Source organism: Syngnathus floridae, chromosome 4 (genome assembly GCF_059516105.1).
Source record: "Syngnathus floridae isolate MCC-2025c chromosome 4, RoL_Sflo_1.0, whole genome shotgun sequence".
Classification (NCBI taxonomy): domain Eukaryota; kingdom Metazoa; phylum Chordata; class Actinopteri; order Syngnathiformes; family Syngnathidae; genus Syngnathus; species Syngnathus floridae.
In genome coordinates, this window is record NC_142416.1 from 14,217,821 (window position 1) to 14,245,320 (window position 27,500).

Sequence of the window (27,500 nt, forward strand, 5' to 3'; positions counted from 1 at the left end):
TAAACAAATTCATATTTCAAGATAGAGATCTAAATTGTACTGGCACGCATCAAACAAGTCAAATCATATGATTGCCTTCCTTATAAATAAGAATCACGATATGAAAACATATTTTTTTGAAAGATGTGAATTGAGACTGACATTTAATATAGCCAAAAATTTTTTTGAAAGCTACCATTGACAAGGCCTGTAATCCTTCTAAAATATGATATATGACAGAAGCTAATTATAAATCTTGTGCAGTTTGCTCACGATGCCTTGGGGCTCTTTAAATATGTATATGGGCTATAAGTTGACCAAATATTGTATGCACACCATGGTGACGAGTTAGAGACAATAATGACTTCTACTTCAGACTGCTCTCAGTAGACCTTAGCCGCATCGGTCTGATTGTGATCCACCCTGAGGTGCAAATACAGAAGAAGAAAAAAAAAAAGAGTAGAGTTGTATAATTCAGACCAACTCAAGCATGGAGGAAACTGCATAGAATACAGTATATGTATGTCCTAATGGCCATATGGTGGTGTGCATGCCTGTGCACATGAAAGACATACATACGTACACGAGAAGTAAAATCAAACAAGCCGTTTCTTTTATCTATTCATGTAATAAACATCATTGTGAAAATCCACATAAGGTGACGTTACTAGAATACTCTGTAAATATTTGATTGTATTTTTGAACTGATTTTCCAGAATCCTCAAACAAAAGTAGCTGAGCTGTGCGTAGACTGCATGTCTTATTGGAGTGTAACATCTCATTTGGAATTAACATAATCCTAATAATATAATTTGAAATTTAGTAGAAAAGTGTCCTACTAGTCATTCCAATTTTATTTATTTTTTGGTTAAATATAACTAGATATTTAGTTACATTTAAGTTGAGTTTCAGTTCGACTTGTTGGTTAGTTAGTGTGCATTGCTTAAAAAAAAAAAAAAAAATCCAGTTAAAAAAACTGTCCAAAAAGTTATGTATTTTGTTTGAGTCAAGGGAATATTTTCCATGCCATATTTTATCACAACCTGCATTCACCACAACCCTGACTTTGCCTCAATTGAGAGTGGGTGTGAAAGCACCAGGGGAGTTTTCAGGTTGTATGATGAAATTGGATTGGATGGTGACTCGAGTTTCACAGTGGGTGCTGGAAGGAAGCTATCATTGTAAAAAGAATCGGTTTTCCATGATCTTGAGTTCCTGTTCTGCACTGTTCCCTTGGGAGGTGCTTACATAAAATCCCAATTCTCCTGACCTTGCCCTTAACTTGTAAAAAGAGAAGCGAGGTTGACAAGATATGTTTATAAAAAAACGTACTCCGCCTTGTGATATAAAGTTTTGATTTAGTTTCATTTATAAAAGAGCTGCAAATGATGCTAATTTTAGATGTTTGTATTTGGGTTGTTCAAAATGACAAGCTTAAAAGTTGCACTTTGAACAGCATTTGTTAATCTTGATGAGACTATAGTATATGTCAAATGTGTATTTAAAAATATTTATTCAGGGATGATGACAATCTTAGTATATTGTAAGTGATTATACAATGTGTTTCAAAAAGCTGATCTTAATCCCACACTGCAGCCTGCCCCTGTGGTCCCAGTGCTCTTGTCAGCCTAAATAGAACAGGTAAAATACCGAAGCCTTGTGGGGGCAAGCCTCACACCCTGCTGGTACCTGACTTTAAATTGGCTTCTTCTCCCGCTGTTCCACACCAGCGATTACATTCCCTAGCCAACAACAGGAGAAATGAATGTAGATAAATAAACGTCTGTTGGGCAGAGTTGTAGCTATTTGCATAAAGTTTTTCGTGCCGAAATCTACGGTATAAAATTACGGTATAGCAACCTGAGTAAATCAGCACAAGGGCAACAGATACATTCTGTACAACCAAAGTCTTAGAATTTGTATTTTTCAGACCATAAGGCGCACTTAAAATTATTTACTTGACATATAAAATGAACCGTGTGCCTTATAATGTGGTATACCCTATGTATGGATGTTAGCTTTTCAGTTTGTCGTAAGTTTCCTTTTATGCTCGTACAGTTATTCGCTGACGGTAGCAGGTGCATTTCAAGTTTTCATCATACAGGAATTACGACTGCATCTTGCTACTGTTTATATAATAACACAATACAATTAGAATAACTTATTTATGTTTCACATTGTGTCTAATGTATGATTTTGTTTTCATAAATCCTTTCATCGATATACTTATTAGTACAATGCGTCTAATGATCCATCAAATATGGTTCCTTAAATCTAGTCAATTTTATTGACTGTGGATGAAACCTTTTAACTCTTCAGGTATCAATGATGATGTGGTTGAATTGCAAATCAATCTCTATTCACAATTTCTCTAGAATTAAGGTGTATTCTATCCAGGGTGTAGTCTGTCTTTCCCCCAAAGAGAGATGGGCAAGTTTAAACTTCCACCCACTCACTGAACAGGAAAAACACTACATAAAAAATGAAGAGGTAGATAAATATGATGTTGACACATTATCAATCTCTCAAGATTCAAATGTGGCTATAACATCTGATGGGGTAGACGGAATCATTATGTAAATACTCAGGTCATAAACAGAGAGGAGGAAGGCAATTTCAGAAAATTGAATCTATTTGTGGACACTAACTACACTCATGCTATCCTGAGATATGTAAATAAACTCTACAGCTGTATCATAACAATTTCAACTCTATGTGCTTCAAATTTTGGGTCAATCTCTTGCCTGAAAGAAAAACAGGAAGCCGGATAATCATGTTTTAATCTGCCTTGTGTCCCAATGTCAGCGGATAATACTCTTCCTATTCATGAGTGTCGCATCGTATAAAGCACCCAAGGTGCAAGCCTGAAATTCAGTAAAAAGAAAAGAAAAAAAAAAGTCTGGCATTGTATTGTTAAGGTTTCAGACAGTTGTGAGATGATATGCCAATTTAAATCTTACTAACACAATCTTCCCCGACATATTGCTCTCTGAACCCGCTTGCATTTAAATTGCAACAGAACAAATCAGGTGGCTGTGATGATTTTACTCCCAAAATTGAAAATAGGAGACTAATTATCCTATCAAAATTCTACACCAGATGAGTAGGGACAAAATTAAAGATTGAGATAGTGTGGAGTAATGGTCAATGAGACATCCATGCAATTTTAATGTGTGCATTCAGCATTCATAAAACATGAATTCTAAGTTTTAGGTGTCAAATACGTAAATAAGTACATTGCACTTGCCATGTACTATACATAAGCCTTAGTTTTTAGATGTTGGTTTTCTATAAATTTAACAATTTGCCCGACTGCTTGTACGACTATTAACCAAAAGAAAAAAAAAATCATTTCGTAAACAATCTAAGGGAGGATGCAGAAGTTTGCTTGTTGCCAGGTTACAATCTGCTGAAAAAGTCAAGTTGCTAGCTCATCAGGGATGCAAAGGTTGTCCACAGGCTAGTCAGGCGCACACTGTATATACTAAGAGGGTAAAAAAAGCATGCTAGCATAATTCTAGAACTAGACTGAAGCTTTTGTGGGAGCTCCTCTCAACACCAGTTGCAGACCATCCCGTGGAAACCGTCCTTCTCTGCACCTTTTAGTTTTGTGGGAGCTCCTCTCAACACCAGTTGCAGACCATCCCGTGGAAACCGTCCTTCTCTGCACCTTTTAGAAGAGTGTCATGCAGTCATTGTCTTCGTACTTTCCTAATTATTGATGATCCTGTCAGTGAGCACTTTCTTTTGATCACCTCCTTCACCGCTTTGTTGCAGAGTGCAGGCATTAAATCTCCAAACACTTCCCCCACTATTCATTCACTAAGAAGAAAAAAAAAAAGCACTCCTACCTCAAAGTCACCCAGGGAGGTCTTGGGCAACACAATGAACTCTTAGTGCATGGAAAGAAAAATTACCACATTCATTTTTAAGAGAGGAACTAAATGAGTTAAATCACATCTCCAATCCCAGACCAAGCTCATTTTGCTCTCTCTGCCCACTCATTGCTGAATCCCCTTTTCATGCAGCAGTAGTTGATTCTGTCTGGTTCTGTCGAAAATGTATTGCTTGTAGTGAAAAGCCAAACCACTCTGGCTGGAGGACAGTATTGCAGTTCCAACAAATAAAACGTTGGACTCTATTATGCCTGCATTGACTGCGATAGACATTTTATATGACTAAAACATACCAGTTAGCTGGTGAATGATGCTTACTTCCTCATGAATCCAGAGCATGACAAAGCACTATTGAGATGAGTATAAATGGCAATATGAGCAAGACTTGCAAACAAATGTCTCTCCACTTCAAAATACAGCTTGGAATCGCATTTGCCAGACACATAGGTCACATTCACCATTTTATCAGCATGCAAAGTGTGCAACCAGAGGAGAAAACACATCACATCATGTTAACACAAACTTCAAACAGACAGAACCACACCACGACTACCACACCAGTGAGGCTACTTATCTGTTCCTCACCCATGCACATGCCCCCCTGAGAAGGAGACCACGTCTGACTACATGGCCAGAGGACTCTCTCTCTCTCTCTCTCTCTCTCTCTCTCTCTCTCTCTCTCTCTCTCAATTACAAGACTGATTCCAACAGTGTCTTTCAATCACAGAATCAAGCTGGACATACAGTGGCTTTCCGAGCCTATTGAAATTGTCACAGTTGAAAATCATGGCTGGGTGCTTGGGGACCCAAACACAGATGCAGAGCCAAATCAAGCCACTACTTAGAGTCTGCAACAACGCCTTCAAGTATGGGAACAAAGATCTATCACGCATCTGAAAATACTCAACGGAATGGATAATGGACAGACGGGCGGACGGAATGCATTTACAGTTGACTCTACGCCTATAATTGATGCCAATTGAAATGCATGACAAAAATGAAGCATGTTATTTCATGTATCATATAGTATTTTCTTTAAATTAATCGACCGATTAATCGATTTTTATATAGTATCATTATATAGTATTTTTTTAAATTAATTGACCAATTGATCGATTTTTTTTTCGGCCCAATCCACCGTATCAATCAAATTATTTTTGCCATAGCATTTGTTGTTTCTCCTTAGCGACTTTTGCTTCATCATACGCCTTCCCTAGATTAATTGTGCCTGGCATCTCATCATTACCAGTCTGTAGACACCAAAAGGGCTTTGTTGTTTGTTTTGTGCACAAAAGAATGGAAGCAAGTGTGTCTGCTGTCAAGTGTTGCATTAGTAGCTCTGAGTAATCACTGTTGTATCGGCACACTTCACTCCTGGCAGTGCCACTCAAAAGACAAGGAGCCATAAAGGATTGCTGCCTCCGACCATTCATCCACTGGCGCTACCCTAACCCTATAATTTCACACAAAGGTGTCAAGTGTGAGTGGCATGAGTCAGCCTATGATAGTGTTATGGTATTGTGGTGAAATGGGCAGAAGGTGAGTACAACCATTGAAATAATTTCTCTCCCCAAAAAAATAATTGCTGTTACCTAGGTTAGCTTAAATGTAAAATATGATATTCTTGAGACATGAATATTAAAATCCTACTTTTTTGGGGGGGAATTAAGAAAAAAGTGTCAAGAGAGAATAGTATGCCAGAGTCTAATGTCAAGCCATTATTAACAGAACATGGGAAGCACTCGGCAATCATATCATCACTGCCTCATAAAACACATCATTTACAGGTTCAGTTTCAAGACTCCCCCCAAATCACAAATTGTATATAGTTTGACCTATAGTTGTTCCTAGATCAATTTGAAAACAGAGTTATCAAGTTGCACCCCAAAGGTGCATGCTGGCAAGCGGCAAAATAATAACCACATGATGCCATAAATGGTTAGGCATCAGGCAGTCCTTGTCTTATTGTGTTCATCGACAGGATTTTTAGGACCGGAACATTCAGCATTGATTGTGTTGCACCACAAAATAATCCTGGTGTCAGAGTAGTCAAAATGAAATGCTCATTATTTGTGTATGGCTATCAGGACTCTTGACACCAAAGTTGAAAAGTAAAAGTCTAAATCAAGTATCAACAGAAAGCCGGGCTGGGAACTCAAGAAAACTAGACATTCTACCACGAAGAAAAATTCTCCTGAGTTAACATACTGTAAGAAATCTGGCCGATATGACAGAATAAAGGTTGACATAACAACAGGACACATTATGGAATCAGGCTTACGACAGAATGATACAATAAAATGACAAAGCATAGAGGATCAGCGACTTAACAACTAATAAAAACGGATACATCGAGAAACGACGAGTCACCAACCGGTCACAACACCCGCAACAATATTCCTCCAAGCAAGCACCCCCCCCCCCCCCCCCCACACACACACACACACACTGTATTAAGAAAATACAAAGGATGAAACCTTGCGTATTAAGAATATTATCTAAGCATCCAACAGTTATTTGCTGGCACTTGTTTAAATCCCACTGGGTTCAGATAAGACTAGCCCACATAGATAAACATGAGACAAACCCAACACAATGTGATATGTTAACCTTCTGTAACCTCAGAAGTGTTCTCCTTTATATATACTGCAAACCGGGAGCTATTTCTGGCACAAAAATGAAATAAAAAAGAAACTTGTGACCTCTGCCACGTCATAGAAAATTGAGAGTAGGCAGGTTTACCTGATAGGGGGTTGGGGGGGGTTATGTTCTGAAACAAAATCTGTGTAAGTGTGAATTTGCCATGGCCAACAGGCAAATGCGTGGGGCTCGACTATATAAAGATGGAACAAGAAAAGAAACTATAGTTACCTATTTGTTAAATGAAAAGCTCTAGGCAACAAGCAGCTACTTGGACTTCTATGTAACCTTCTTTCACTGTGCATTGCTAATTTGACAAGCACACCATGTTCGGCATTAAATAACAAAACAGAAGACAGAAAATGTCATGTTTTCTTGTTTTATCTCAATCAAGGACAGACTGCATGTGGTACTTTGGATTGCTATTCATTAGGAGCTCGTTTAGTCGAGTGATAATCAGCAGATTTATGCTACCAAAGTAGTCAACGGACATGTCTGTTTTGAGATCTGCGGCATGTCTTTCTGGTTAAAGTTACACTTGCTGACCTGTGGATTGGGGGAAAAAAATCAATATCAGAACATATTCTTACACTACAATAAAGTGATGCAATTGTTAGCGCTTTTGCCGACAGAGGATTTTGTTCATTCAATAGTTGCGTGAGCTCTCTGCAGGGAGATTCCCCAACTATGCAAAAAAAAAAAAAAAATCCATGTAAGGTGAATTGAAAACTTTATATTTTATGTAGTTGTGAATGGTTGTCTGTCTCTATGCGTCAGCCTTGCAACTAACTTGCAATATATCCTGGCTGTAGCCCATCTTTGACCGTCACTCTACTGGGAGAGGTTCCATCCCTGCTGTAGATCAGCGTTATTCCTATTGAGCATAACGTAATACTTTGTTTGAATTGTTATCTTTAATGTGTCATTCATTTTTAAATTACACGCGGTTGAGAAGTTTGCAACTTTGACGGAACAAATTGAAATACTTACAATGCTGTGAGGGACAATTCAATAAGTAATTTTAATAAAAACAAACATCAAGATGACAGCAAAAACTAATGGTTCTGGGTGTATTCAATTTCCAGAGCTCATGTGTACAAGTGCACCACATATGTGACCGTTGGTGTCTACAACTACGACTTTTTTTTTTCTCAGCGTATGTTCTTTTTAAAAATGTGTTCCATAAGAAGAATGTATCCCCCAGTAAATGCTGGTTTGAATATCTTCTAAATAAATAATGTCAAGAACTCTAATTAAATGAGAAGAGGCTCTGGTGCAATAAGCATGATGCATTTGGTTATCCCAGGGCCTTTTTAGGGGCAAGTGTGCCTTGAAGTATGAAGTCTTTTAGGAGAATGTGTTTTGAAAACTGTGAAAACACAGACATGCATTAATAAATGCCCACTTAAAGTGCAACAAAAAGTCAGCACCCCCCTCAGGTCATTTGCAGAGCATTTGGCTTTTAAGTTAAGAGTTTAATTATAGAATGAGTAAAAGGTGGCTGCCGTAAGAATCAGAATAAATGTAACGCCTAGCTTGAAAGAGAAAAGTATGAATACCCTTGATGGGAGTTAGAAATGTTGATAGGATTCAAGAGTTTTGTACCTCTGAGCAGCAGCTCAAAAAGACATAAGTTTTGCAACCATTGTTATTTTGTTGTTCATAAACGGCTGAATCTTGATAGTGTAAGATGTCAGCAGGAAGCAAAATTGCATGGAGTCCCTAAAATAACCCAACAAAAAAGTGACTTCTTTTTCGTCGACCAGATTATTTGAATTCACCATTGTATCTTAACAGCGTCTTCCCCACACTGAAACGCTGCACTGCACAAGTTAATGCCTAATTGCTTCCTCTTCCCACCATCTCCCACATTAGAAATGGGGACACAGATTTTGACTGCAGGGCATACATTGCAAACATTGATTTACTGTATTTAGCAACGTGACAGGGGGACGCCATCTAGGTGGAATTTTCTGGAAAAAAAGGAAGAGTGAGTACTTTAAAGACCTCTAAAATTATTCATAACAGATCAATTCACCAGAAACAATAGATGAGTAAAGTAGATGACCTAAATTACTGCCTTATCATAAATAAAGTTCAATGTGTACAATTTAAATCAAGGTTTTGGGTAAAGTGATCCATCCAGAGTTCCTGAGAAATAGCCTTCCAAAAGAAATTACATAATTATATTAAAAAATGTTATCATGGCAAGCAATGCTTATATTTGGAATTGTTTGAATTTTGACCAAATTTTTATATTTGGGAAATCATGTCATATTGATCAAAGATTACACTGTATCTACAACTGACTTTAAAGATAAGAAATGCAATTGTAGATGGAAACGTGAATGGTTGGACAAAGATTATCCAAAGAAGTTTCCATTGAGTATGTTAAATAGATTACATTTGCATTGAAAATCAACACCTCAAAGACCACAATTTAATCTGTTTTCAAAAGAGACGCCAATTAATCAGGAGAATAACCGGCTCTCGGTGGGGGTAAGGGTCAGGAATAGAAAATAATTGATGCAAGGCAGACAAAAGGTGATTTTAATTAAACCCGTCTCAAAGCGGGGAGGTTATTTCAATCTGATATTATGGAATTATGTTTATTCAAATATTTCGCAGCAGCTCAAGCAGCCTATCATGCAGCTTGATTATGATATCAAAGCGGGGCAGACAGCTGGAATCCACTCGGGATCTCCAGTCTTGGATGTAGAGCACAGACAAATACAAATGGTAAATTATGACTCAAAAGCTTCTTTCACACCTACAGTTACCACATCATTTGAGAGAAAATATTGGTTTGATTGTGTTTCATAAAAACTTTACACGAATCAAAATGCATCACAACCAAGCTTATGAGAAGTCTCTGTTGTCGTACTGGTCAACAGCAGGTAAAGGAATGATAAACAGAGATTGTTCAGAAGGGGAGTGAATAAAATGGTACAGTTCAAACGCTATCAGAGCAGTGAGCACAGAAAGTGGCATGGTAAAGTGAAGACATGCTCGTTAAGTCAACTGCTTAATCATGCTATGGCAACATAATGATTATTCCGTATAGGGTCAATTGGGCTAGGTTTATTTGCCAGTTGGAGTGGATCCGAGTGAATTGATTTTATTTCCCCAAGCAAACGTGCCAAGTTCATTTGGAAACCTACTGAGTTTGGTCCACACCTTACTTCATTTAATGAGTAAACATGGTACGAACGCCAAAGAGAGGGAGAAAAATTCAAGGACAAAAAGATGCTAGTGTGAAAAGCAAATGAAGAGGATAATAATTACCAGATAATTATTTTCTTTGTGCAAATGTCATGTAGTTTTACATGAAAAAAAAGAAATCAATGTTTTCAAAATGTTCAATACAAGAAAAGAAATCCATGCAGCTCAACCGAGAGGGAAATGCTGAATAAGGCATTCCAACACTGTCCCCACTGAGCCACATGACTGACTCCCATCTAATGGAAGCACTGCTTTTAAAACTGGACTCAATATATACCACCGCTGAGGGAATTCCTCCACACAAAAAGAAATAGCTTCCTCAAATCTACAGGGATAGTGTTGAGGGCCTCCTTCGACTGAATTTATAGTGGCAAGATAGATATTTCTTTTGACAGGGCTCCAGCATAGAGATTGTTAGCCATTGTATATAGTAACAGAGGCTGAAAAATCATTCAAGACACACATAAGGATTGTGATGAAAGCCATAACAATAAGAAGCCAATTGGGATTTGTGGCAATCTCACAACTTTGACACATGACCTTGGGAAAACAAAATAAACCCCATACAACTTAAAAGTAGTCCACAAAATGTCGTCCTGTCCGTAACAACATATGATGAGGATGACCGTGAGTGCAATATCTATGATTATCTTACGGTATGTCAACCAACATGTGGGATAACGAGTATGATACTTTCATCACATTGCACACGTGATTGGGAAATTGGGAATGTGCCGTTTTAAAATAGTGAAATCAAGGTGGAACTTTTTGGCCAAAGCTTCAAAAGGTTATGCTTGGGCGAAAACACTCATCACCAACATGAAGCATGGTGGTGGCAGCATCATGCTTTAGGGCTGTTTTTCTTCAATTGGAACTGGGGCTTTAGATAAGGTGGATGGAATTATTAACAGTTTGAAGCATCAGTCAGTGTAAGCAAAAAACTTTTAGGTGCAAAAAAAATAATATCAGGAAGAGATTGTGTATGGAATTTTAATAGCCATGCTATGTGCAATGGACATGAAAAAAATCTACACCTTTTCAAATGCTAGGTTTTGTGAATAAAACAAATACATACAGGTAGTGGTTTGTTATGCTTATTCTCATTATGAGGTTGAGAGGTGGAGTACACCCTGAACGGATCAGCAGCCAATCGCAGGAATAAAAAAAGAACATTTACAGTATAAATGCAACATATAATATTGATACTCTATATACTTTGGGTTTGCCTGCTACCCTGTAAAAAGGTAGTGAGAGTTTGACATTAGTCTTCAATCCCATCATAACCTTGATTTATTAGTCTGACTCGGTCCATACTTCATGATAAATCAGTTTTTAAAGGTGTCTCCGGAAAATCCTCAGTCAGGATCTTGGATGGACAGGCACTGTAATGGAAACTGTTTGATTTATGGATGTATGTAATACAGACTACCAATTCTATTGGGATTTGGTACACAATGCAATCCTGTTTTTTTATTATTTTGTTATTATTTGTAGAAAAAACAACGCTGGACACAAGGGGGGAAAAGCAGCTCAAACTTTGTCCAAGTGGATGTCAAATTGTCAAAGGTGAGAGGGGGGCAACCAGCGTGTTGTTACTTACACTCGGTTGTTCACCCATGACAGAGTGATTCAAACAAAGGGTTAATAACTTGGTGTGACCTCAGATCAACACTGACATGCCAATCTCAGTTGCTTTTACACCATGCGGCAGTACAGTATTTAATGACTGCTCCGAAAAGATAACAATCGGTGTTTGGTAATTGGTTTGTGACAGTGCAGTGATGGACACACTGTACAGTAAATGCTGCCTTTAGATGCCAAAATTGGAAAATAATCTAATCTTTTTTTCCCCCTCAATATTGCAACTGTGATTTAAAATTCTGATATGTATTGAGCATGGTCCTTTTTTTTTTTCAACAAAGACCATCAAAAATCAATTTGTATTATAAGAAACACTCACAGATTGTTCTACTTATTCAACCCATTAGGTAGCCTCAAGCTAAAGTCCCATGGAACAGCAATGTCTGGACATATTTTGAAAAAAAAAAAGACAGCGTTTGCATTTTATGCTAAAGAATAAGACGTTTGTGAGATGTTTGGTAGTACCAACCGTAAAATTAAGTTGCCAAAGTGTTCATTCAAACAAAGACAAAGGCTTCATTCATAAATAAAATTATTTAAAATGGTGTGGAATGCAAGATGTGGTAAAATTCCTCTGTTTGCATCACAATCAAATGGTGGCTTACAAAGTGTTCTAAGAATAAAAACGGCTGTACTTAATGAGTCACTCAGAATGCGCTGCAAGTGAAATCTAAATCGTAAATTTTTATACAAATAAACTGGCTGTTTGCATGCCTTCAAGTAATTTTTTTTAAAAAATGTTCTTACCAAAAACAGGTAAATGGACTAGCTATTCCTTGAAATTGAATTTTGGCTTACCCAGACTGAGGTGGGCCATTGCTGTGTGTCTAACTCCCCCCCACCTCACAATTGGATATGCTTGAACCACAACAACACTTTCTCTGGTTTCAAATAATAATAATAATAATAAAAATATGGAGTTGAAATCATTTCTTTGTTTCCTCACTGGATACGTCTCGGGTTTCATGGGTCCGACAGTAGCCACTGTCAGCACCTGATTTCGGACGACACTTTCTTGAGCTCTTTTGTCTATGAGCGTGAAAGTAAATCACAGTATTGACATAGTTGATGGATGGTCAGAATCACTCTGCCCTACTCACTAGCATAGCAGATGGGACTTTGACACACAGACTGTCAAGCTTTTGGTTAACAAGCTAAGCATTGTTTAATGGAGGAGTACTCTTAATGTGATCCTGCATTTGAGTGTATCCCAAAGACATACTTGTTTGTCGTGGATGCCGATTAATTCTGACCTACAGACATCTATTAATCCAACGTGTTCTGTTTTCCAGTTATGTGAGCAAAAAGAGAATAATCGTACCCTTTCCCTGACATTTTAATAGCACTGATGTCCTCGAAGAGTTCATGACTGCACTTCAATGCACTTAAAATATTGTTTGAACAGTCCTTAGTCACTACAAAAATTGGTATTCTTCAAGACTGTTGGTCTCCCTGGCTAATTTCCCAGTTATATTGAAGTTTTAAAAAGAGTGGTGAATATTTAATTTGAATTGCAACCCATAGATATTACTTGTCAGTGAAATGAAGACATTCCCCTTGAGTGCAAAGAACAGTGAGGGGTGATGTTTACTCATGTTCCCAAAATTAAACTACATTAAAAACTCTATCTCAAGAAAATCTTGACTGGAAAGAAATGCAAGCATTAAAAATAGGGATGCTTCCTCCGCGTGGAAGACATGACAGACCATCATTCATTGTGTTTTTGTTTAAATGAAAAAGCACGGCCAATTTCACTGTTAGCAATTACAGAGCTACTTTTTTTCTTTACTTCTTTATCTTATTATTTCTTGACTTTGCCTTTAAATGCCTTCACATCTGTTGTTTGTAAATGTCTTTGAATATTTGTCAGTGTATATTTTCTTTTACTAATTCTTAGCGAGCAACTTTTGTCTTTTTGCTTTGCCTTTGAATGTCTTAAGATGTTTGTCTGTAAACACATTTCTGTGTAAACACATTAAGTTGCCTTAAGTATGAAATGTGCTACAGTAAATAAAACTGCCTTCCCATTCAGAGTTACACAAAGTGGCCTCTAAAAAAAAAAAAAAAAAGAAGAGTTAGTTTTAATTTAATTTGTGAACAGCGTCTATGGATGGATTGAGCTGTCTGCAGTATACCTAAAGAGATTTTAGATTTTCAATACTGTTGATTAAGATAGCTATAATTAATGAAATAAGTAAATGAGACTTGATGAGGCTTGCATGTGATGTGTTTAAGGGCCATGAGTGGCCAGTATTCCAAGAAGCCAAGAGTTGAATCATTGCCCTCAGGGAGTTTGAGAACAACGCTCTTCTAGACATTAATTGCATCGTTTCCCTTACTGCATTAGCCGTAGGGAAGGTCAGACAAACTGCCGTTTTTCCCTAGCCCCTACTTTTTACTTATATTTTTACCTCGCTTTGCCCCCAGATTTACCCCCCGCAGTCTCTCCGTGTTGCTTCGCCAGTCAAGCATCCACGCTGACTCTGGATCTCTTTTGTTTTGCATTGCTTTTCTGCACCATCTTTGTTTGACTGCCGGCGCTGTAGCGCAGACTGTGATCTATCGTCTTTGACAGCTCCTAGTGGCTATTACAGCAAACTAGAACAGCAAATAATCAGGGATCCGGGATTTCAGAAAAATATATGTGTATATATATAAAATGCACAGATTTTAAGGTCTATTCAGTCAAAATTTACAAGGTAACGATTGTTTTGGCAAGCAGATGTGAATAATTAACATTAAGAGAATGATAGCAGATTACCTTTTTTGGTTAAATGTAAAGTAGTAAGATATTTCTGAATAACATAAATAACACAATGTTCCCATATTAAAGTAAGAACAATAGTCGTTCCTTTCAAATGTAAAAACCTAAACTGGTTTTGGCAAGTCCCAAGGCAGTATAAAAAAAAATAAAAAATCAGGATTCATGCTTGGATTCCACACTAATTCAGGACAAAACTGCGGTGTGCAGATCTAAGAATGATTTGATGTCTACAATAGAGTAACTTTGTCGGCATGTACTCCAGAAGGTTCAGTTTCCATAATGAGAAATGTGTGATATACATCCAGGTTAATATGGAGAACCAAAAATGTAATTTGTTGAGGTTAGCGATTAGGGAATTGGATATATTGGAGTTAACATTTGTACTACGCTTGATGTAAAGCAGGAACATAACTATTGGAAATTAATACTTAATTACAGCCTTCTACTCCTTTGATTTGCACACCTTTATGAAACACTGTTAATATAGCACTACTCTGTGATAATGATTGTTTCATACCCCACAGTCACCTAGCCTCCTGGTGACTATCAAATACAGACTTCTGTGACAGTTGTGTCTTTGATTAGCTTTGATATTCTAATTTTTCTCACTTGTAACTCCACGTTAAGTCTAAAATAAGAGGAACAACGAATAGCAAATCAGCAAAGAGCACATGCTCTTGCGTTTCATTTCATTTTCTTAAGCGGTCGAACAAGGTAAAAGGTTCAAATGTAAAATATTAAACTTATGTAGTATAAATTTATGCAAGGGGCAAACGTCCCCTCGTATGGTTCACTTAACTTAATCCGATCTCTGCCATATGCACTGTAACTCATGTGCCTACGGGGCAGAATAATTTATGTCCCACTGCCTGAGCACTGACACGTTGTATCACTGAAACAGCATGTTGTATGGCTGTGCAGACTGGGGCGCAAGAAGGCATGATAACAGTATTAACTGAGGAAACATGAGTTATATGCCATTTAAATGAGAGGAGCTGTTCAGGGATCTGTAATTTGTAATATAGTAATCAATTCCTCGCTAGGTACGTATATTCCAAAATGAAACAAAACTTACAGCATTCTATTGTATCTATGTATTTTGACATGTTTAACGTGATTGATGTTTTATTTATTTATTGTGCCTGACACTTTCATACTTGTATTGCATATCGGTTATTGTCTTTTTTTATCCTCTTTTTATGTGCCAGCTCTTGGGTATGGATACAGCTGGAAACTGAATTTCCCCTTGGGATCAATAAAGTATCAATCGATCGATACTAACTCGACAGTATAAGTCGCACCACCATAAGTTGCAAAAAAAATATTCTAGTTATTTGCAGTGTTTTGCTAATAAATTCTGATAGCTTTTTTTTTCTTACAATTATATTAATTTGAGCTGCAATTTCTTCATAAGATTCATCATAAAAGACTGTTTGAAGATTGGAGCCCTAAGTGGAATTATGCTACATAAAAATGATAAAACATGAATGATGTGTGGTAACTAAAGGCAGCCCCAAGGATTCTTCACACTTTTGAAAATATACAGCATGTTTATAGAGTCCTGCAGGGGTTGACTCAGTTTCAACAGCAACTGAAAGATCTTCCTAGTTCGACAGAGGCCAAAGACAATTTCTCTCGCAGCAGTGCCAGACTATTGCTTGAGTTTCAATGTGCTAAAGCAAGCCTCTTGAAAGGTTAAACTATCAGGCAGCTACTTTTACTGGAAACGATATAGTATATTAAGAATGAGGACATGCTCCATTTAAGTTGAACACAAATGATTATGCTCATCTTTGGGTTTCAATTTACTGCTTTCACTGAATTTGTGGTTGTACCATTGGTACGTATATGTGAAGTACGTACTTTGTTACAGCTGTATATATGTATACACACATTACTGTTTTGAGGGGAACATGTTTTTGTGCATGTGTGCGTGTGTGCGTAAGTTCGTTTGGGTGGCGAGATATACTGCATATTTCTTGTTAAGTGTAATCAACACAAAGATAATGAATTCAATAAATGTTTTTGTATTTTAGTAAAACACCAACAAATTTCAAAAATGCATTAGAAAAGAACTTGCAAGATTTGAGTGTGTATAGCAATTGTGATCTGACACAACAAGCTATTCCTGCAAAAGGTCATTTGGTTATGAAGCCTTCTCAAATAGCACAGCTCCCACTCATTATCTCTCGACACAGTCACTCAAATATTCACAATACTTCAGACGTGCATCATCCAGAAGGCTCAGTAGTGCATTTTGTATTTATTTTATCTATGCTATCAAAGTAATTACTTTATTCAAAAAAAGATAGATGAGTTTGTGCTGCTGTGAATAAGAAATATGGAACAGAATATAATCATGTCGCAAAGTAACTATGCATTGAAAAACACGGTGGGTCAAAGAATCAAGGATGGTACGTGTTCTATTGGTTTAGTTACGGTATTTTTGGACGATAAAGTGCACCGTGTTATAAGGCACAGTAGGTTATAAGACACACCGGATAATAAAGCCTAACATTCAGGCAAACAAACCACTACAGCAAATGAGTCAAACTTTATTCAACTTCAATTCGACATCCACACATAATTATTATTAAATTATTATTATTAAATTAAAGGATTTTAAATGTGTCTTCTAGTCTTGATTTTAAGTCGTCTTCTAGTTACTTTAGCTTGTTTACAATGTATTATTAAAGAAAAAGAAAAAAATATACATATATACCTTACCTGATATGGTTATGGTTAGTGTGTGACCAGAATGTTTTCAAGATTGTTCTTAAAATGTAACATCTACAAACGTACAGTAACGTAGAAAGTGCATATCTCAGCTTAAACGGAACAGGCTGCTAAAGTAGAACAAGGACATTAAAGAGAGGATTTAAATGTTACGTGCTATTCCTCTGAATTGTGGCCAATATTCTTGATTTCCCATTGCATTTAGCCCTCTGGATCCATACCTTAACATATGTAACAGTTAATATAGTTAGAGCTCAGGTTTTTGCTTGCAAGCCCGTCCACCTAATGATATTAGAGTTGATTCTATAGTTTGATCAAGCTATCAATGTCAATCACGTTTGTGCTACTCAAAGCTGCAAGCCCTTGAAGGGAATTGGCATAGCAGAGCGTGGGGAGGGCTGCAGGAGAAGGGCTAGCAGGATTGTAATGCAATAGAGTTGCCAGATCTGAAAGCTTTTTATTGCATTAATATGTTCCTGGATAATTCTATCGGGTGTCCTGGTATGACCTTTAAGCCCAATTAAAGTCTCATTTCGTCAATCAGCTAAATCCTAGATGGTGATGGGAAAGTGTTCAGCTGTTCTGATATGGCTGTGCTTCCAATAACAACAAAGGATTGTGTTTCTTGTTTCCCATAAAGTAGGACTTAATTGTAATGGGCAGGCTTGGAAATGTAATAATTTAAGAGACAAGATATTCTACATTGAATAGGGTTTAACACTGATTCAGAGAACAGCAGCGAGCTAAGATAGAAGAATAAAGTGACAAATGTTTTCCCTTCAATGCTAATCTCTAATGGTTTTTCCATTTGGGCTTTCCAATGTTATAATGCCGTTGATTTATTGCTATTGAGCTTGTGGTCACGTCCATATTTTTCCAGTTTTATAAGTGTTTCAGTGGCCCGCGTCAATTGCCTGGCAATGCGTATGTGTGAAGTGGAGTTCAGGGACATTTCTGTATCTGCAGGTATCTCATCCTAAATGCCAATCTCGCTCATAACACAAGTGTGTGCCCTGCTTTGTTTATACTTGAGTCTCACTCGGCGGCCTTCTGATCATAGGCAAGCAGCGGCGAGGCCTCCATTTGAAACATTGTATTATTTGACTCATCTACTTCTGGAAGTCTTTTGGAGTTCAGAAAAAGTTCATCTAGCTGTATTGAAATTTACTCTCTTCATGATTATATTGTTGAGTTACATAACGTATAAAACAACTAAAAGGATAAAAGAGTAATAAAAGGAAAGAAAACTTACTACCACTGCAGTATCAATGTGTTGGACTAATGCATTGACGGTGCTGTGTTGTTATTACTAACATTGTTCTTAAATGCAAATGGTGTATAACAGTTGCAGTCATCATTCTCCTCGATTAAATGTAGCTTGTTTTTTTTCTTTTTTTTATTAAGGGGTCAAATATCAGGGTATTTAAACTTCAATAGACCAAAAGAATATGGTCTGAAGTGATGAGATGTACAGACCTTTGCCCCTTACTGTGCTATGTGTATACAATTGCAACATCAGCAGGAGAAGAGCTGTGTGCTAGCTATGTGACATTGAAAAAAAGAGATGCATTTATGGTTAAGAAGTCCGTTGGGGAATTTAGTTTAAAAATACAGCCATGCTACAACAACATTACTGAGAAATGTAGTTAAATTAATAATGTCTAAACATGTAGTGCTGCTACTGACAAAAAAGAGACAGTGTCTAACATTACATCGATTGTTTCCATATGAGTTATCACAAAGATAGAGTGAGCTTTTTTATATTGACTAAATAATATACTAAATAGAAATGTTGCATGGATGATGGGTTATTCGTGTCAAAGGGGAGTTAAAGTTGATTATTGACTTTAAAAATTACTCTTGTGGGGTTTCACTGAATCTGAAGAACAAATCAGCTCTGCGTCAGTGGCAGGATTTGACAACCCTCAAATCATGATAGACATTTGATTCCATGACCGTTGAGTAAGATAAAACTTCTGTGACTTATATCTTTAATATGTGCATCGACTCCATAATTGGGATCCAGCCTTGAGTGGCAAGGAATTTTAAATTGTTTAAAGTGGGAGGTTAATATGTGCCCGGTGGATTGCAGCTTGTCGAGTAGTGCATTAGGTGTTGACAAATGAGAGGGAGGCCATGGCATGCTGTGGATAACCTGTGATTTATTGTTGGTTCTAGGAGTCTGGAGGGCCGGTAATGCAGAGGCAATAGGGAAATGAAACTAAATTAATGGAACAAGAAAATCGTACACGATGTTTTGTGTCAAACTGATGTTGGAGAAGCAAGACAATGGCATTTAACTGTCAAAATGTTTTTTTTTTTAAATTTTAGGATTAAACAAAAAGACCTATTCTCAATAGTTACGGTTATTATTTGAGTAATTAATCACATCAATTTGTCTACCATGTTAACGCATCAGCCCTGACTGCCAGATTACAAAAAAGAGGATCATGAAAAATATAGTATAAGAGAAAGCATGAAGTGTTGTTGCATAAAGACATGTAACTGTGACATTTGCTATTGCTGTCATTGTTTACATTGTCATCACTGTACACTAGAATTGTCTGATATAGACGTAGATGACATTTTAAAAAAAATATTGAGGGTGTGCATGCAAAAAAATCAGTTCAGCAACAAAGAAGAGTGAATAAAAAACACTTGTTTATGACTTTATTCCTTTTTTTTTGGAGGGATCAATATATGCCAACTGTGGGCATGTGAATCCCTGTCAGACGTTTCTGTGATAAAGTGCTATATAAATAAATTGGACTTGACTTGAGGTGTGAACACGCCCACTCGGTGCATGTTAGGGAAACCAAGGAGAGAAAAAAAAAGCATGACAAAGTAGAACAGATGGATCATGTAAAGAGCTTTGCTGGGTTTCTGGATGAAAAATGGATAGAAATAAAATTAAAGTGCAGGTAGAGATTATCGAGTATTATATAAACGACATGTAATTGTGTGTATTAAATGTTACTAGTTAAATAATAAAAATACAGAATAATTGTGTTAAAACTTGAATGATTTCATGATTATATCTGTGCTTGGCTGTGTCCCACAGTACACTTGTCATTATGTGCAGACAATCTTTGATTAAATAATGTGCCCTTTAAACAGCAAGAGTGATACTGCACCATTGACTTGAGCAACATTTTTGTTGATCAGTGACACAAATGCTGCGTGCTGCAACTACGTATATGGGAATACTGCAGCAATGCATCTCACCAACTCTCATTTATACAGCATGGTACTTTGCCATTTATGTGGGCACTTAATCATTTCTCTCTTTATGTTGTTTAAAAAAAAAAGGAGACATTGCCTTTGAGTCAGACAAAAGCACGGCCTCCTTCTTTAAACTGAAGCCTCATTTTACAGCTTAATGAAATCTAAAATGTAGAAATTGCAAGTTCACCGAATGGAAGTGCACTTTTAACAGATTTAAAACTGTCTAAAAAGCACTTGCATCTTGAGAACCCGAGAAATATTTGGTCAGGGCCAACCATTTCTTTCACATATTCACTTGTGGCCTCCATTTATGCTTTGTCACGAAGATCTAATTTTCATACTTGGAGTGTCATGAAGGCAGCATAAACACAACAACACACACTGTGACTGCATTAAGTAAGCCACTTTGATTGTTGGATGAGCATTCTGCATGGCAACTTCCAGTGGGACCGAGGGAAAAAATAAAGGCCATTCATCTTCCCCTAATGATTGGCCTACCGCACCACCCATGTTTGGTTTTATGTGCCACATCCAGCTAACAGTGAGATGAGTGTGCTCAATATCACACTCCCTAAATCGTTCTCGGTACTGCTCACAGAGCTGCCCAGTTACCCCTTTTACCTGCCATGGCTTCTGGCTATGGCTATATTCTGCCCAAGCTTCCTTGACCCAGGCTGGTAATGCATTACTCCCTAGATCAATTGATAGATTGGCCCTGTCTGAGCTGCCGTAACTAAATCAGCTGCTCCTGATGATTCAGCACCAGCCAGGGAGCCGGGCATGCTGTCACCAATCACAGATCACCAGCAGCTAAGACAGGTATGGACATTCTGCTGTCACTTGAACCTAATTTATGGCCAGCTACCACATTGATTAACCTTGTGCTTTGGTTCAAGCTTCCTACAAAAAAAAAAATAATGCTGCCTTTGGATGCTAGGTGCGACTGAAAAAAACGTGGAAGTGGTTGCTTACATTTCTTATTACCATTAATAATGTCTTACAATATTGCCATGCTTGTTTGAAATAAAGCACAATCAATACTGTAAGTAGCACTGACTGTTGGCATCATATTCATAGTACAGAGTTGAATATCTACATTACATGTTTTGAAATACAAATATATGTGTGTGTGTGTGTGTGTATCCAAATATACATTTATATGCATATACACATACTATGTATATCACAGTCACAGCAAGCAGCATCAGAATATTTAACTTTTTGTAGCTATAAACTAAAACTTTGCTTTTGTTACCACTCAAACGGTACATCCCAACACCCTGCAATGTTTTGGATTCTTTAGTTCTCTACTTGCAGACAAGGTGAAAAAGGAACCTCGTCCAATATTAAGTCAATAGAGAGTGGGGAATTGTGTTTCCATCCGGTGAGGCTGCATATAAATGCACTCTGTCTCTATCTATTGACAATTTCATTGAGCGAAAAAATCTTATTAAGGAACACTAAGTGAAGAGCAGTGAAGTTAAACTGTATGAATTTGCCTTTCCTAAATGACAAAAAAAGCAACTGAATGAGTTGAATTTCAGAATCAAAACTTAAATACTGTGCTATGCTATCAAGCTGTGATGACAGACATTTATCGCTTTATAGACAAAATTGAATGGGAAAGAAATCTGGCAACACTTACATTGTTCATGTACTCGCTCAGCAAGTCTTGGAGGGCCTGTCGAACAGCATTGCACTCAGCCACGATGCGTTCGCGTCGGTCATCACGTGTGCACGATGAGTCTGCCATTAATGCGGCACCACTGATAATGCTCTCTAAGCGCTCCTCCAAAGATGGGCGGAAACGAGCTTCGCTGAACGTCAAAGGGTCCAAGATTATTTTGTTCTGGAAAAGCAAAAAGAGAAAAGTATTCACTTGGATGTTTTAATCAATGGAGAGGGTAAGAGCAATGGATCATGCAAAAATACTGTACGAACAGTATAAAAAATTGAATGTGTGTGTATCCTGAGAAAGAAATTTGCAAAACATTTGTTGATCCTGATTTTTTATGGTATATTTGTGAAATTGTTATCTCTGCGTTCACATCTACACCAGATATTAGAGCTTTCCGAAGGGAACAAGCCAAAGCCTAATACACAGAGGACCTGAAGAATGAAAGCTGTAAAGAAGAAACGAACATGAAGGCCTAGTGAGAACATCCCCGGAGGCCTTGATTCCATTGTTATTCAAGCATGATGTCAGGTACCAATTATCATAGGGCATGCAGAATAGTTGGGGTAGAAAGATTAGAAAAAGCTTGATTGACGACGGCCGGGAGGTTGTCAAGGTAATTGGCAATAGCTCGGGTACTTCTCTATCAGAGAACCATGAAACCATTTATATTGTCACTTCGCCCTTCTGCAATGTGAGATTTTTAACGTCACAATCAATAAACGTGTGATTAATGCAGAAAGGAAATTTACATTGTACCTTCGAGCATCTCAATTATGTCATAACATCTCTTTGATTTTATACTTGTTTTATACATATTTGTTTTGACATACTTCGAAGAGTATGCAGTTTCAAGAGCACAGCAATGTTTAAAGGGCGCATCAACCCCAAATTGTATTTACAATAATATGTTCTAAGCTAGTCTAACCATGATATTATGATTAATATTGCAATTTTGGGATTTGAATTAAGCAGCAAAAACCATCCGATTTTTCCGAACTTAGGGGGCACCCATTTTGCAATTTGCTGTCCACTGAAAATGACATCATACAGTAGTTGTTTAGGGCTCTGGTAACGACGAATCATGACTCAGCTTCAGAAAACGGGTAAAGTCATTTCATAACAATTAAAAGACACCCACAAGATATTGCATTGTGTTTTTACCAACTAGTCAGAGTAGTCTCTCACCATTATTCTAGACAAAGCGCCCCGTACGATTTAAATAGTTTGACAGTTGGTAGAATCAGAATCTTTTTTTGCCCTGTAAACATTCAGGCCATTTATATGACCTCCCTTTAGATGAACTAACATTACCCAGGCACTGTAAATGTCACAGAGTGAAAATCACGTCTTTGAAAAGCTTCACATATTGTACAGACTAGATAAGAAAATATAGACTCAGCATTAACAGTGAGTCTACATATGAGCTGAATCAAACGTTTCATTTATGTAAATTAGTAAAATATATAATGGCCTGTCCTGCACCGGGAAATATTCAAATACAAGCACTTTTGTTTTGTATGTGCAAGCAGTAGGAACAAAGCCTCAACTACGCCGGTGACTAAAACATGTTGATTGAGAAAAAGAAAATGACTGTCAGGCTCAATTAAAAAGACACAATGACAAATTACATTTGTCAGAAAATCATTAAGTTGAAGAAAGGTTTTGAACGATCAGGGCAACATGAAGCGCATGGCTATGAATAAAAGAATACAGTAGCGGGACGTTACATAAAGTATAAAGTGGCTTCGTGCTGCGCATAAAGTTAAGATAGGCATGTACCAATGCAAGTCATTTTCCTCTGAGGGTTAAATATGCAACACAAATATCCCCTTAAAATTCAAATGTAAGGCATTGTTGAATCTTTAATTCAGACGGAAGATACAACTAGAGCAAAGAGATGGGTGACCGCATTAATTAGTAAGAGGAAGCACAGCAGGAATTTAAGCTAAAAATTGTGTTTTCTGAAAATAGTGAGTGAAAACCCCATTGTGCTAACTGTTTCCGGTTCAAATACATTAGGTAGTTACAAAGTTCTATCCCCCATAGAAAACGTGCTACTTGAAGAAGAAAAAAAATAATAATTGCGTTGTATAACTCCAAGCAGGCCAGTCAACGTTTGCTGAGAAACTAAAATTCTCTATGGGTACTCATTATTCCTGTTGAGTAAAACAACTATTTTTGTCAAAAAGAAACAAACACTTGTAGCAGACAAAATACTGATTTAACGGGTTCTTGCTGAAACTTGCACAAATATAAACAGTCAAAGTGCCTTCGCTTCAATGTATGTTTGTATGTATTTGAAAAACTGTTTGACAAACTGTGATGCACTAAAGTATATCTGTACTCGTGGAAACAACCCTGCAATAACAACTCGGTGCTTTGCTTAAAAAAGTGGATGGGAGCATTGTGTTTAATATAATCCGGAGTTTGCCAGACTGCACTAGACATTCTCAACTATCAGGTAATGGCTCTTTGGATCTTTTGATGTGCAAGTGGCCAAAAACATTGCTATTTGATGAGAAATGGGATGAACTGAATCATATTGCATCAGTAGAATATGTGCTTGTGTCATGTTACACTATTAAATGTAATGCTTCCATCCTTTGCAATCAAGGAAAGCCTGAAGTCTCAAACCAATGGATATCACCAGACGCTGAGTTTTGGCTCTGGTGATGCTCTGCCAGGCCTCAGCTCCAGCTGTCCTCAGTTCCTGCTGTTCTTTGAGCATTTTTCTTTCAGTTTTGTCCTCAGCAAGTGAAATACATGTTGAATCAGATTCAGGTAATGTGACTGACTTGCCCATTGCAGAAGAGGTCACTTTTTGCCTGTAAAAACTTTTGGTTGTTCTTGCTTTGGGTCATCTGGTCCATCTGCATTGTTAAGTGAGATTGAAGCATTTGTTTATTTTAGATGAACAATATTTTGTGGTGTAAGGATTTGGCTAGCATGTCTGTCTCACAGATGGGGGTATCGAGATTAAATCGAGGGCCTTTGTATGTAGTGTTATCTGGGTACTGGCATTCTTTTGGAATGACTATCACAACATGCCAAGGTTGAAGCGAATTACTATATGCACATTTAATTCTTTAAAGCTCACTGTACCAGAAGTTTTGTGAGATAGAATATATTGTTGTTCCCAAAGATCTCATACATGGTGCCATATATCTGTATAGTCACAGTCTAATGGATATAATGAGAAAATAATCTTTGTGGAATTCTCACTTTGAACTATTTCAACAAACAGATTACTCAAGCTCAATAGACGACTACAACAGTTATTAAGACAAGAGCATTTAGTGCACAGCTCAAGGTTTTACGTCGCTCTGAGAGATTCACAAGTGGTAGGTTATGGGTCCTTTTCACAACAAAAAACATTGGATTGAAGCACAAGGACGTGCATATCAATCTTAAACTTTTTGGAGGCTATAACAGATGAAGGTTGCCTCATCTTGTGTGAGAATTGTGATAGCTATTTTAAAATTGGCTAACACAGTAGTTGCCTTCACACCTGAACCAAGACTGCAGTAGGAAAATTATTGATACTTGTCTGCCACCTATTGACCTCCCAGCAATAGCTGTTGGAGAAGGAAAAATGCAATATCACAAGTCGTGTTATCTCACCCAGCGTGACAAACCCCATCTCTGGTGTTTTACACTGGACAAAAAACAAATTATGTCCTTCACACATGCCCTTCCCTATGGTTAAATAAGAAAAGCGGTAAAAAAAGAGCCAAGCCATAGTGATTGAATTAATTTTGCATGTAAAAATTCAATAAAAATGAATTAATATGCATACTATCAATAAGTTTGTATAATTGCTTGACTATTTCCCTGTCTGTCCGTTGTTTGTCGTCATTGCCTTCCGAGACTACTGTACTATAGCGCAGTTGTTTTGGGGTCCAAGATTCGGCGGTACACCACCCTAAGACTTTTCCAGTCAAAAAAAAAAAAAAGAGTCACAGATTTTTTTCACGAGACTTCAGAATATCAAGGCCAGTTAATGGGACAGCACGAGCATTTACCACATGAGCTCCTGGATGCTGTCTGCAGTTAATGTATCAATTGAGGTATGCTCTGGATAGAGGCACTGCAGACGTCATCGCGAGTTTGGTATCAGGTAAGGCAGCTGTCTGGCAGTAAGCAATTGTAATCCAGTGTCTCTGCTCTCTAGAAACCTTCCTCACTAAAGTGTCGAGGGTTTTCCATCACAAAAATAACTGAGGCATACACTGGTGGGGATTATACCCACTCCTCAAAGATGAACTGGCAGCACAGGTAAAGACTGCTGGAACGGAAGAGTACATTTATCTTTCCAACTGGTTAGACAACTGCTTACGAGAAGATGAAATAGGGCGGACGGTGGAGTTCTGATGCCAACTTCTTTCTAAGCCAATGCCAGAAAAATCAATGCCTGCAGTGATCGACAATGCCATTGTTTCGTCTCACTCTGCTTTGTCCTTACGTCAGCAAATGAAAGTAGGAGAGAAAGCAAAACAGCTCAGTGGGCGAAGACTCAGCCGAACACAGACATTTGAGGGTCCGTGTTTGCCTGTATTGTGACCAATCCAGATGTAAAGTAGCCTATGAGCCAAGACTTCACAGAGCTGCACTTATCCATCCACCCATTCAGCCAAAAAACATTTGACAGGAAGTGTGCCAATGTTTTAGGACCGTGTATCCGACAAACCAGGTAGAAAGCCACAGGTAAACCGTTTTAAAAAAATGTTGTCCTTTCCAAAATTGCCAACGCATGTGTTATTTAAAACAGAATAGCAACCAAAAATTACATTCAGCTCACTGGTATGTTTTTAGAATAACAACACTGGTGAGCTATATATTTAGAACAGGCCTGCTGGCTACTCATGGTCCTCAAAGCTACCTGGGGCCGGTGGGCACCATGTTGGTGACCCCAGTTAGAGTGTGAATCAAAAAGTGTTGAAAGAGACGAGAGTTTTCTCCTGGCGGCAACATTAGTTTGTCTTCAAGAAGGATTTGATCCACCGCTGCCTTGTGCTTAGCACTTGAGGACAGAAATTTTTCCAAGCACAGGTTTTCACTCTTTGTCTAAATGGATTTTATCAAGTGCTCCCTTGTGCTTAGAATTTGAGGAAAGGAATTTCTTGACACGCAGAATTTTGCCAGCTGAGCCAAGAAATATGTTCTGGAATATTTTCTATGGGCTGTATGTACAGAAGTATGTTTCAATCAACGATCGCGGTACAGTACTTTGACCTAATGCAAACGAGTCACACTGTTTTTGTTTTGGTTTATCTTTATGTCATTGGTAACGACTTAAATTGATTTACACATGGATTAAAACTATACAAATGTTGTCACGAAAAGGCGATACTACGGAAGGCTGGCAAGGAGAGCACATTATTACGCCGAGACTGTTGTCCTGTGCGGTGGTCTGAACTCCAGGCCTTATCTGACAACATCCGAATAAGTGGAATATAAGAGAGAGGACTGTGGAGTGTGGTGAGAGTGGGGTTATGATGTCTCCTGCCTCAAGCTGCACGTAAAAATGATTCAGGCCGATGCTGGAACTCAGCTTTAAAAAAAAACTGTAACATTCATATAAATGCAAGCATGGGAGTGCCAAGGTAGTCATGACATGGAAAATAAATGTCGACTTTGCCTTGAGACCTAATGCCAATGTATTGAAACATATCAGGGAAACTCCTTTTAAAGAGATTCCACGTTAGCTGTCTGCCCTCCT

General features: G+C 37.7%; 1 protein-coding gene across 4 annotated transcripts in view; it reads right to left on the reverse strand.

Annotated features, from left to right (window-relative positions):
- ctnna2 (catenin (cadherin-associated protein), alpha 2) overlaps positions 1-27,500 on the reverse strand; it is a 186,107-nt gene that overhangs the window by 96,019 nt on the left and 62,588 nt on the right. For all 4 annotated transcript variants that reach the window (XM_088373553.1, XM_088373555.1, XM_088373554.1 and 1 more), the window contains one exon: positions 21,749-21,952. In XM_088373553.1, coding sequence (XP_088229679.1) covers positions 21,749-21,952 — 204 coding nt within the window. The remainder of the gene's footprint in view (positions 1-21,748; positions 21,953-27,500) is intronic.